The 12,031-nt window shown below is 64.2% G+C and overlaps 1 protein-coding gene across 1 annotated transcript; it reads right to left on the bottom strand.

The window, feature by feature from the left end:
* Nucleotides 1-2,053: 2,053 nt before the first annotated feature.
* On the bottom strand, nt 2,054-11,972 carry RRP12 (ribosomal RNA processing 12 homolog). The gene is given in 35 exon segments (XM_084526605.1): nt 2,054-2,390; nt 2,589-2,671; nt 3,013-3,080; nt 3,338-3,416; nt 3,666-3,715; nt 3,960-4,076; nt 4,199-4,371; nt 4,548-4,709; nt 4,821-4,912; nt 5,179-5,336; nt 5,415-5,522; nt 5,662-5,767; nt 5,842-5,922; nt 6,000-6,158; nt 6,268-6,361; nt 6,525-6,592; nt 6,780-6,934; nt 7,054-7,216; nt 7,328-7,392; nt 7,514-7,635; nt 7,810-7,952; nt 8,030-8,144; nt 8,269-8,366; nt 8,501-8,612; nt 8,698-8,789; nt 8,869-8,967; nt 9,281-9,408; nt 9,713-9,851; nt 9,965-10,081; nt 10,180-10,285; nt 10,398-10,474; nt 10,634-10,717; nt 10,797-11,008; nt 11,499-11,660; nt 11,663-11,972. Coding segments are annotated over 35 exon segments (3,921 nt in total). The 5' UTR covers nt 11,694-11,972; the 3' UTR covers nt 2,054-2,287.
* Between the last annotated feature and the right edge of the window lie 59 nt (nt 11,973-12,031).

Here is a 12,031-nt window from a genome sequence, read left to right as displayed (position 1 = left end):
TACCCCCATAAACCCCAGCTCGTGTCTCTGCACGAATGTTTTATAACCTTTGTTCGCCAGCGAGGAGAAATACAAGGACAAGAAACAACAGACAAGCACTTTTCTTCCTTTTTTCCATTCTGCATGGAAGCACCTGCCTTGCCCCTAGCCACAGTCCCCATTCCCCTGCACACTCGGTACACACAGGTTTGCAGGCAGCATTCAGGTAGCTTTTGGTTAAGAAAAAAACACTTTTTAGAAACAGTAAGTGAAAGGGTAGATCAGAACACTAAGGGGACTGGAAATTAATCTGACGTTTTTTTTTTTTAATTGACTAGATTTCAGCTGGAGTGGTCCCTTGGCATCTTAAACCTCCGCACTTAATTATCTCACTGCCACTCATTTCGGCATAAACACCAAGTTCCTCTTATGCTACCGCCCCCAGGAGGGTTTCTCCCGTCCCTGCACCTCGGTGTGTGCCAAATCTTCGCACTGCGGAGGCCCAGGTGTGCCAGCAAGGAGCCCCAAGGGCACTGCAGTGTGCTCAGAGGTGGCGAGGGCCCAGCCCTGCAGGATGCAGTAGGGGACAGCCCACAGGGCACATTTGTCCCTCGCAGGGGGACGTGTCACCCCTTGCCCTGCCCCACAGCAGGGCTGCCCTAAGGATCCCCTGGGACACAGCTCTGCTCCCTGCCAGGGGCAGCTGCTGCTGGGGAGGGGGCTTGAGTCAGAGCCAGCCCCCCCGGGCAGGATGACGTCTCCTCTCCCAGGGTTTCTATTGCATTACATGATTAATTAGCTGATTAACAAGATGTTGTTGTGGAAGAATCTGTTCTCTGGACACCGGCTCAGGCAACACCATCCTCTGTGCTAATGAAACTCTTCTGTTCCACGCAGGCGTGCACTAATTTAAGCAACAACATGCAAATGAAGAACAATACAGTGAGTAATCTGGAGCTTTTAAATGAATTAGCTACAGCCTTCTCCAGGCTCTGTCTCCAAGGAGAGAAGAGAGAGCAGGAAGATAGATGGCTCTGACGGGCCCAGAGCCACATGGTACAGGTGCTGGCTGGCTTGGAAGGTGACCCCCGTCTGTCCCACCATGTCCTGCCCTCAGGGGATGGAGGAGCCAGGCCTCCCCCTCAAGCTTTTAAAGGGATCATGAAACAACAAAAAGCAGAGAAGAGCCACAAAACTGGATTTGCAGCCTCCAGCAAGCAGCCTGCAGTAAGAGGATGAACAAGCACAATCCGTTTAGCTTGTTAGAGTCTGAAAAGCATTGCAATTCCAGAACATAAGCTACCACAACATGAAATGACAAAAGACTAAATGCTTCTTAACGCAGAAGAGGAAAGGGAAGCCAGATCTGTTCACAAATGCATGTTCTTTGCGCCATGAGCCATGGGACCTGTACTCCTCCAGCCACTGTCCTCACTTCCATTCTTTTCTTCAGCATGCTTTGGCCAAACCCCATCTTTTGGGCTCGGTGCAGAAGTAACTGAGTGAAAACTGATACTTAAGGCAACCTGAGATGTCTGGGGCAGCTGAAGGTTCGGGGTTATTGGTGCTGCTTGGGTGCAGCTGGTGGGGAGGTGGTGAGAGCAGGGGAAAGGCCCACTCAGCTCTCACAGGTAAGACAAAGGGCCAGCCAGCGAGGTTAGCAGCAGCAGCAGCTTTTCAGCCAAGTAGAAGAAAAATGCAACAAACTCTTCCTGCCTTGCAACCTGGCCTGGCTGAACTGATCAAAGCAGAGGCAGAAACCTGTGACAGCCAAAGAGCAGGCACAGTGCCTGTGGCACAGAGCCCACAGCTGAGGGATCACCCAGGAAAGTCACCCCGTGCTGAGTGAGGGGGTTATACAAGGAAACGGGCTGCAGCAGAGCACTTTACACCAGCTCTGGCTTCTCTTCCCAGCCAGCCCCCTCGCCGCTTTCCATGCCACAGTGTTGCTGCTGGCAGCCCCCAGCCCCACCGTGCTGGTGCCCTGTGTGGTCCCATCATCAGGACCAGCTGCACCGCAGGGGACGTGCTGAGGGCACTGTTCACAGGAAGGAGAAGATAAATCAAGGCCGGGTGTGAACAAGGGGTGTTTATCAATACAGGGAACTCATTACATTACTTGCTCTTACACACACACACAGCTGCACCAGGCAACCCAGCACCTTCCTCCAGGGCAGGGCTCAGGCCATGAGTCCATAGGGTGGCTTCCCAAGGGGTCACCACTCACAAAGTCCTTGTCCCACGGCTCCTTGATGTCGCAGGGTGTTACCAGGCCTTGGCAGGTGCAGGCAAAGCCTCCAAAACCTCCTCAGGGGCGCCGGTTCTTCAGGTGGCTCTTGCGGCCGGCCTTGGCCCCGCGCTGGGCACCCTTCATCAGGCCCTTGAACTGGCCCTGCATTTTTGCCTGCTTCCTGGGGGGAGAAAGGGGACAAAGGCCATGTTAACGTGGGCACGGGGCACAGCCAGCTCCTCCACAAGGTTGCTCCAAGCTCTGCAAGGAGCAGTGCTGGCAGGGAGCCCCCAAACCCACAAAAAATGACAACAACGAGCAGCATCAGGCCCAGGTTTGACCCCGTTCCCCACCCCGTGCCCTTCCCGGCCAGTCCCACCTTTTGTTGAGCTTAGCCCTGTTCAGGGGGATGTAGGCATAGGGGTCGAGCTGGCCCTTCTTCTTCACATCACCTTTGCCTTTCTGTGGGAGATATCAACGTGGAGGAAGATGAAGCACAAAGGGAGATGCCTACGTCCCCTTCTGGACAACCCCAGCACATGGTCACCCCAAAAACAATACTGCATAGCCCCTGGGACTGATCTCCCACCCAGGTGATGCTGCAGCACCAGGCACCTGCCTTGAGTGCTGAGCAGGAACTGGCCACCAAGGGCCAAGATTTTTTTTTAGAGGTACCGTGTTTTGGCAGCTCCTCTTGGAGCAGAGATGCCCCCAGTGCTTCCTGCCCCCAGACCTGCAGCAATCCTGCCCCAGCAGAGCCCAAGGCTCCCCTCCCCAGGCCCTGCCACCCCTGGGGCCCTCACCTTGGCTCTGTACTCTGCACCGAAGGCTGGCTCCTTGCCCAGCTGTCGGTGGATCCCAGAGCCTCCAGCTGGAAAAGAAGGAGCGTGTGTGTTGGCAGGGTCTGCCCGGGCATGGCTCCCCCCTCCCCAGCTCCCATGCTGGGACAAACCAGGGCTGGTGGAGCTGCTCCTGCCTCCTGCTCCTGGCTGCGAGGGCAGGAGAGCAGCACAGAACCGTGACAACTTCATCTGAGCAAAGACCTCTGCTCCAGCTGGCTTGGAGCCGCCCAGCACGGAGGGTACATGGTTGGGGCCCCTGCAGAGCAGGGATGTGATGTGCAATTACCTCTGTACTGAGGGTAGCTCCCGGCCTCTGGTTCCTCATCGTCTGCCTCCTCTCTGAACCGACGCTTCTGGCTCTTCTTCTGCAGGAGGAGGACACGGGGTCCCTGCAGCTGCCTTGTCCTTGCAGTGCTGCCCCCCACGGACCCACGACCTCCTGCTTTCTCCCACAGGCCTTCCACAACCCCCACGCACGCCCCTTGTCCCAAGCCAGCCTCCTGCCCCCTCCAAGCAGCTGGTGTGTGCCCTGTGTTCCCTCTGGCCTCTCGGGCAGCTCAGAGCTGCAGCTCGGGCACCCCCCATCTCCCCAGGACCACACGCCCCACACTCACAGTGCGAAGGCCCACGTCTTGCAGCACATCTGCCACCTCCTCATCCACACCTACGGCACGAGACAAGGGGGTCAGGGCAAGGCACAGGGCAGCTCCTGCACCGTGTCAGCCTCCAGGGCAGGGAGCCCCGCCGAACCATCACAGGTGGCCGTGTTCCTTCCAGTCCCCCTCTTGATGACGGAAGATGCTTCCACTCACGTTCCCCCAAACTCCCGTGGATGCACAGACAGGATTAAAAAACCACAGGGAGTGCCAGAGGAGGTCGAGCATAGTCTCTGCCAGCCCAGACGGTACCTTTAGCTCCATCATTCTCCATCTCCTCCTCCTCGTCGTGGATGATCAGACGCCCGTCCTCAGCCACCTGGAAGTCGTGCTTCACTTTTCTGGACCTCTTGGGGGCTGGCTCGGTGGCTGCACATGGAGAGATGGGTCAGGGGCTGCGGAAGGGCTCACTTCCAGAGCAGCCAGACCCCAGGGTCCCCGTGCAATGCACCACCCCCTGCCCCAGCCACCCCAAGGGCTCTGCTCCTCACCCAGCACCCGCTGGGACACATTGGGGTCCAGGAAGTTGAGGGGCTCGTCCTCTTCCCCTTCCTTCAGCCACGCCTGCCCCTTCTGCCGTGCTTGCTTCTTCCGCGCCTTGCCTCGCTGCCGTTCCTCCTCTTCCTCCTCCGAGTCCTCTGAGTCTGCCAGGATCTCCTCCATGCTGGGCACACGGCAGAGAGGACGATGGAAATGGCACAAGCCGGGGGTGCAGACCCCTGCCCGCCCCACAGCACAGCAACCCTAATGCCTGAGCACCTCCAGAGGCATCAGCCGAGCAGATCCAGCAGCAGGCCCTGCGTTGGGGCTGCTTCTAATTCACACCCAGCCCGTCTTTACCTGTCTCCTCGGGGCTGGGCTGCTTCCTCCTCCTCCTCCTCCTCTGTCTCCGCAGCCGCCTGCCTCAGGGCTCGCTGCTTGCGGCTGCGGGCTTCAGCCTTGCGGATGTTGACCAGCACCTTGTGGTACTCGGCCGGCAGCAGCCCCTGCACCAGCTCGAAGCTGCGGGGAGCGCACAGAGCCCTCAGCGCCCGCGGTGCAGCACCCAGGCCTCCCGTGATGCTTCCCGGCAGCCCTCCCACCGCCCCGGGAGCCGCCGTGCGCCCGACTCACCCGAACTTGCGGATGAACTTGGTGAAGAGGTTTCGCAGCTTCATGCGGAAGTGGCGCCTCATGTCATCCGAGAGGGCCCCCACGGCTTCCAGCTGCCGACAGACACCCCTGAGATCACAGCCCCCAGCCTCACACCCTCCTCCTGCCCCTTCCTGCATCCCCGCGTGCCGCAGGCAGGGCTGCGAGGAGGTCTCCCTGCTTGGTTTGTGGGCAAATCCATGCCAATATTTGGGAGAGGAGCCTCCTCGCTGCCCTCTCTGCCACCAGGACCGAGGCTGTGCCCCCTCGGCTCCCAGGCAGGAGCAGGGCACAACCCCAAGGCAGCTCTGCCCTGCCACCCCTCGCGCTGGGCTCTCACCATGGTCTGGACGTGCTTGGCCAGCAGCTTGGTGTCCACCAGCAGCAGCACGACCTTGAGGAAGCCCAGGGCAGCCTTCACCACGTCGCGCGTGCGGGAGCCCAGCAGCAGGCAGACGTTCTGCAGGAGCTGCTCCACCACGCTCAGCCCCATGTGATCTGCGACCACAGCAGGGCTCAGCCCGTGCCCGGCCCCGCTGCGCCCCGCACCCCGTGCCCCACACGTCCCCCCCTCACCTTTAAACTCGAAGAAGAGGCGGGTGAGCGCCAGCACGGTGCAGCTGATCATGGTGACCGAGCCCGTGAGCCCCGCGTACACCAGGAGCAGGAACCGCTCCATGGCCTCTGCGAGAGAGGAGCGACTCAGGAGCTGCTCCCCTCGTGCCCTGCAGCTCTCCTGGCCCGTTTTGGCCAGGAAGGGGCCAGCATCGAGGCCAGGCACGGGTCTGACTGCCAAGATCAGAGGGCTGAGGCAGCTGCTCACCTTGGGGAGTGGGCCCGAAGCGGATGAAGGCGTTCCCCATCTCCACCAGCAGCACGAAGGCGTTCTTGCGGGCCCCCGCCGACACCTCCTTGGTGCAGAGGATGACCTGGAGGCACAGCAGGGGGTCACAGCCCCGCTCACACACACCACGGCCGCAAGCCCCCGGGGTCCCACGCTCACCTCTGGGACCAGGGCGGTGACGAAGGGCTCGTGCTCAGCCGAGAGCTGCTTCACGATGTGGAACAGGCACTTCAGCCGCGGCTGGGGAGAGAAACAGCCCGGTGCTGAGACCCAGGCAGGCAGCCCCGTCCCCCGCCCGCAGCAGCTCTCGTTCTCACCCTCTTGGCCGGGGATGCCGCGCTCTTGAGCGAGTCCAGCAGCGCTGCCTGCAGCTCCTCCAGGTGCGAGCGGACGAAGGCCTGGCAGGGGGCATGGGGAGCGGCACACACCTCCTCCAGCACCCGGTACGCCTTCTTCTGCATGCTGCGCTCCTTGCTCTGCGGGGACAGCCAGCGGCACCGCCGTCAGGGTGGCCCCTTGGCACGGCGTCACCCTGCGCCCCCGTCCTGCAGGACGGACACAAGCAGAAGGCGCCCCCCTGCTGACCTGCAGGGAAGGCTGGATGGTGCTGTACAGGGAGCCCAGGGACTGCTCGTCGGCGTAGGGAGCCATTGCCACCACCAGGTCCAGGAGGGAGAGCCTGGAGCAGAGAGGGGTGAGCAGGTAGCTGCAGGGTCCCCGACCACGCTGGGACTCTGCTTTCGAGTCCCATTTGATGCACGGGAGCGGCAGGTCCTACACGGGACAGCCTGGGTGCCCCCAGTGCTGCAGCATCCCCTGGTAGCACCATTCCCAAGCGTTACCTGGCAAACTCTGAGCTCTCAGGGCTGGTCAGCTTCTCGCTGGCTTTCTGCAGGAACCCGCACACCATCTGCAGGGCAGGCACACGGTCAGGACTCCCCCTCCTGCTCCCCACAGGCACCGGGGCTCAGGATTGCAGCCCCCAGCCACGCTACATCAGGGCCCTGGCCCCATCCCTCCCCTGCTGCGGGCTCCCTCGCAGAGCCTCCCCGTTTCCCCATGAAACGAGGCAAACCACGAGGTGCCCCTGCCCTCACCTGCGGGTCGGTGATGGTCAGGTAGGCACGCACGGTGTCCAGCACGGAGCGGCGCTGCGTGCTGCTGCTGCCCTCCTCCTGGGGCTGGCTGTACACGTTGAAGAGGATGGGCAGGAAGTTTTTGGCAAAGCGACCCACTTCTGCTCGCTCCGCGTCTGGGGGTGAGAAGGACGGGGGGGGCGTGGATCAGCGGGGCCGTCAGCCCCCAAGCCCCTGCCCTCAGCGGGTCGCTGCAGGGCACAGTACCCCCTGTTGCCCCAGCAGAGCCCCCGACCTGTCTCGCAGCCCCGGTGGATGAGGGTGCGCAGGGCCTGGCACACGGTGGGGCGGAGGTCCGGGCGCTCGCTGATGGCCATGCCCAGGGTGCGCGCCAGCCCCTTGAAGGCCCCCAGCACGTCCGTGGGGTGGGTGCAGAAACCGGGCAGCAGGCTCCAGACCTGGAAGGTGCAGGAAGGAGAGGGAGGCGGGCAGCCTTCGGCCGGGACACCGCTGCCCAGCCTGGCACCGTGGATGCACCACGGCAGGGGGGGGGAGGCACCTCTCGTTACCTGCCACTGCAGCGTGTCGTAGATCTTGGACTCCAGGCTCTTCCCAGCCTGGGAAAATTCCAGGGCTGTGAAAAAAGAGGGAGGGATGAGCAGAGAGGCAGAGCCCTGCACTGCCCCAAGGAACGGAGGGCCTGCAGAGCACCCAGCACCGCACCCCTGCAGCCCCCCCACGCCGCCCCTCCTCACCTCTGCTCTTCAGGGTGGCCGCTAAAGGCAAGAAGTAGCTGGTGAAGAAGCCGAGCCGCGCGCCCTGCACGTAGTCCCGCAGCACGGGCAGCAGCCAGCTGCGGGGGAAATCCAGGTTCTCCCTGGGGAGGGAGCGCACAGGTCAGGGGGAGCACGGGGTGCTGCCAGCACCAGCCCCAGAGCTTGTGCCCAGCACCGTGGGGAGGCAGCGGGGCTGGAAACCAGCAGCCGTGGTGCCCCCAATCCCTGGCTAAGGGGAAGCAGGCTTGTTTCCCACTGCTGGGGGCTGCACTCACTCCTTGCCATCGATCTGCAGGGGCACAGCTTCCAGCAGCACCTCGGGGCCCATGGCAGCCACGGCAGCCCCCACCGCCTGGTCCACTTCGGCCGTGTAGGGGAAGTGCGGGGAGAGACGCAGGTCACACAGCGACTGCAGGCACTGCGGGGACAGGGCAGGAGGTGACCGAGGGGCTGCAGAGGCCGGCTGGCCCCGCACAGCCTCCCCGCCAGGCTCACCTTCCTCATGATGGGGTGGCACTGCTTCCCGCACGACTCGAAGAAGATCTCCAGCACCTGCAGCACCTCGTCCCACGCCGCGTGGAAGCGATACGTCAGCCCGTCCTCCACCGACCTGCAGGGAAGGGACAGCGATGGGGACGTGCCCAGCACCGTGCCACACGGCCTGCCAGCCCCACTGGGGACCAGGAAGCGGCTGGAGCCTCGGGACAGCCTCTCCCAAAACCCACAGCCCCCACCTGAACATCTTGCAGAGGTAGGAGGCAGGGGCTGGGGCCGATGCGGTGACGGTGCCCAGCTCGTCCATGTGGGGAGCCACGCACTCGGTCAGGAGGTTCTGCAGGAGCAAATGTGGTAAAAAACGGGTTGGTGGTGGGCTGCGATGGGCCAGCCCCGGGCAGAGACCCCAGCAAGGACCAGGGCAGCTCGGCACCAGCAAAACGGGCTGGGAGAGGGGTCCCCAGTCGGTACCTCGAGGGTCTGCGCCGCAGCTGACACCACCTGCGAGTGCGGGGACAGGAAGCAGTTCATGGCAGCCGAGAAGAGACGGGGCAGGTGAGCCCAGCACAGGTCCTTCTGCAGCCTGGGGAAGGACGGGAGGCTGGTGAGACGGAGCTCGGCCTCTCCCCTGCCCGGCCCCACCAGCCCCAGCCCCGGCCTCTCCCCACCTGCCCAGGTTGACGTGCGCCCTCTCCATGGTGGACAGCCAGGTGAGCAGCGGCTGCAGGTCGCTGGCGCTGGGCACGTAGTCGTACAGGGCCTGGGGGAGCAGAGGGGCGCTGGGAAGGGTGGCGGTGGCAGCAGCCCCGTCCCTCCCCGCCGCAGCACCCCGCACTCACGGTGATGATCTGGGCGTTGAGCTGGGCCGGCAGGCAGGAGGGGCCGGGCTGGGCGCTGAAGAGGCTGTAGAAGGCCTGCATGGCGCAGGCGGTCACCAGCTGCAAGGACATGGGGTCAGGAAGGGCAGCTCCAGGGCAGATCCTTTGTGCTCCGTGCCCCAAAACGGGCCCTGCCCTACCCAGCCCCACAGGAAAGCCCCATCTCCAGCGGGGCAGCCTCCCTCTTCCACAGCAGCCAGGCCAGCGAGCCCCGGCTCTCCCTGGGGTGCTCCACGCTCAGATCTTGCCATTTCCAGGTCCAGCCAGGGGAGTCTGAGCCCCTCCAGGACCGAGCTGGTGGAGCTGGGACTGGGAGAGGGGCTGTCCTGGCAGCCCGGCACAGCTCCGGGCACGGGGACACGGGGACACTCACCACGTGGCTGAGGGTCATGACTCTGAGCAGGGTCTCGCAGCACGTCTTCACCGTGGCTGCAGGGCAGCAGGGCAGCACGTCCCGCAGCAGGGACAGGACGTGCAGGGTGGTGGTGGCCTCCTTGGCACCTGGGGGAGCGAAGCAGCACCCGTGCTTGTGACCACAGCTCTGCCCGACGCAGGGACCCCACGGCAGAGCTGGGGCTGACCCACAGAGGTGGAGTGAACTGACGCCCTCCCCCAAACGCTTCTGAGTGGAACAGAACAGACAGAGGGCTCTGCAAACACCTTGAACATCCCAACATCATCTCACACCCCCTGCAGCTCCTCTCACAGCAACACAGAGCGCTGTGCATTGTGCTGTTTCCTTTCATTCCCTGTTCTCTCGTGCTGCAGGGCCCTCATTCTCAGCCACACACCCCTCATCCCGTACCTCCAGCTTTTTCAATCTCCTGCACGCAGAACTTGGCTGTGGAGGGTGCCGCCGGGTGATGCTCGGGGGCTGCATCTCCAAACATGAACTCGCTGCCCCTCAGGACAGAGCACACGCCGTACTGAGCTGCTTTCCGCACCTGGGGAAGTTTGAATAGAGGTGTGTAGGAACCCCGGGCAGTGGGAAAAGTGCCAGCCCCTGAAACAAGCCCAGGAGGCAGCTCAGGCACAGCCCAGGGCGCTGGGGACTCACCTTGGGCTTGGTGTGGACGCAGAAGCTCAGCAGGCCGTGGTAGACCTGGAGGGTGACAGGGTAGCTCCAGGCTGCCAGGTCCTGCTTGCGCAGCAGCGTGGCCAGGCAGGACAGGACCTACAGGAGGGGCAGGAACATCAGCACCACCCCGCAGAGACCCCCTCACCTCCCACCCAGCCCCACAGAGCTGCTGCTGCTGCCTCTCCGATACTCACCCACCGCAGGGCAGAGGTGGAGCCGCTGCAGGCCTGCGAGGACACGATGCCCATGAAGGCTTTGGAGGTGTCCGAAAACTTCTTGATGAGCACCGGGCTCGGGACCCTGCAGGGGGAAGGGGCGCAGGGTTGGCAGACCCGCGGGGAACCATGCACCCGGCCTGCTGAGGGGACAGTGCCAGCCCTCTGCCGGGACAGGGGCAGCTCTCCCCGCTCACCGCTTCAGCACCAGGTTGAGCAGGTAGGAAACAGCAGCCAGCGACTCCGGGGTGTCCACCGCCTCCAGCGTGGTCATCTGGGAACAGAAATAGGGTTTGCACCAACCCAGCCCTTCCCAAAGCCTGGGGGAAGGGGACTGGGAAACCAGGAGCAGCCTGACAGCACCTCGGCAGGAGAAGGATGCCCGGTGCACGTGTGGGGAGCACGTCAGCACGTCACCCCTGCGGGCACTCACCAGCGCAGCAAAGTACTCCGTCTCCGTCTCCTTGCCCCCCTGTGCTCGGATCACCTCCGTCACGGCCGCCAGCACCGCACAGATCTGTCAGGGCGTTACTGTCAGTGCCCGGGGTGTAACGGGCACCCCTGGGACCCCCAGTATCTCCCAGTACCCCCAGTACCTCCTTGTGCGCGGCGGAGCTGGACTCCCAGAAGCGCTGCACCTTGCTGAAGGTGGCGTTGGAGCAGTCGCTCAGCCCGCTCAGGAAGGTGCCCGAGGACCTCTCCGTGGCGGCTTCACCCCCACCTCCCTCCTCCTCCTCCTCCATGGGCAGGGCCCCCGCCTGCAGCTCATTGTGCAGCTTCACCGCGTCCACCGTCAGGCGGCTCTTCTCTGCCGGGACACGGCACGGGACGGGGTCAGCCCGGTACAACCAAGCCCCGCGCCTCCTTCATCCTCATCCTCCTCATCTTCATCACCTTCCTCTTCATCATTGTGCCCCTCCTCATCCTCATCCTCACCTTCCTCCTCCTCCTCCCACCAGGGGCCCCACGCAGCCCCCCCTCAGTGCCCCCCCCACCCTCCCGGTACCCTCCCGTTGCCCCCCCGGTCCCCGCAGACCCCCCAGCCCCTTCAGCACCCTCCCGGTGCCCTCCCCGGTGCCCCCCGGTGCCGGTACCCCCCGGGTCCCAGCATCACCCCCAGATCCCCACAGCACCCCCAGGTCCCGGCAGTGCCCCCCCGCTCCCCGTAGCACCCCCCCACCCCCTCCCGGTGCCTCCCGGTGCCTCCCGGTGCCCCCAGTCCCGGTCCCCCCCGGTGCCGGTGCCCCCCGGTGCCGGTGCCCCCCGGTGCCGGTGCCCCCCCCGGTGCCCGCGCTCACCGTCGGGCCGGCTGCAGAAGCGGCTCCTGGCGGCCAGGCGGTGTCGGCGGGTGTCGGGGTTGCAGTCGCTGCTGTGCCCCTTCCGCCAGCGCCGCAGCTTGGCGGCCGCCCCGGGCCGCAGCCGGCCGCAGCGCGCCATGCTGCCCCGCGCCATGCCGCCCCGCTCCCGCTTCCGCTTCCGGCGCCCGCCGCCATTTTGAGGCAGCGCCGGCTTGCACCGCGGGTGGGCCGCGCGTGGGAAGCTAAGCAGGGCAGAGCCCGGCTGCGGCGCGGATGGGTGACCTATGTGGGTAGTGCAGGCAAAGGGCGCCGCCCGCTATCGCCGCACCGGGGGGTGAAATATGGACGGCTCCGCACCCCGAGGAGCTCGCTACGCGTTTTGCAGGGCTCGCCTTCCCCTCTCAGCCCCTTCCAACCACGCTCCTCCACTGCGGGGGGGATTTCAGAGTGCGCCTCTACTCGCGGCACTACGGCCGGCCGCGCGCCGCGCCTCGCGGCATTACGGCGCGTGACGTCACCGCGCGAAGGTCGCG

This window comes from Aythya ferina, assembly GCF_964211825.1.
Source record: "Aythya ferina genome assembly, chromosome: 7".
NCBI classification, from domain to species: Eukaryota; Metazoa; Chordata; class Aves; order Anseriformes; family Anatidae; genus Aythya; species Aythya ferina.
The sequence above is the reverse complement of the archived record's forward strand: the minus strand, read 5'-3'. Positions and strand labels throughout refer to the sequence as shown.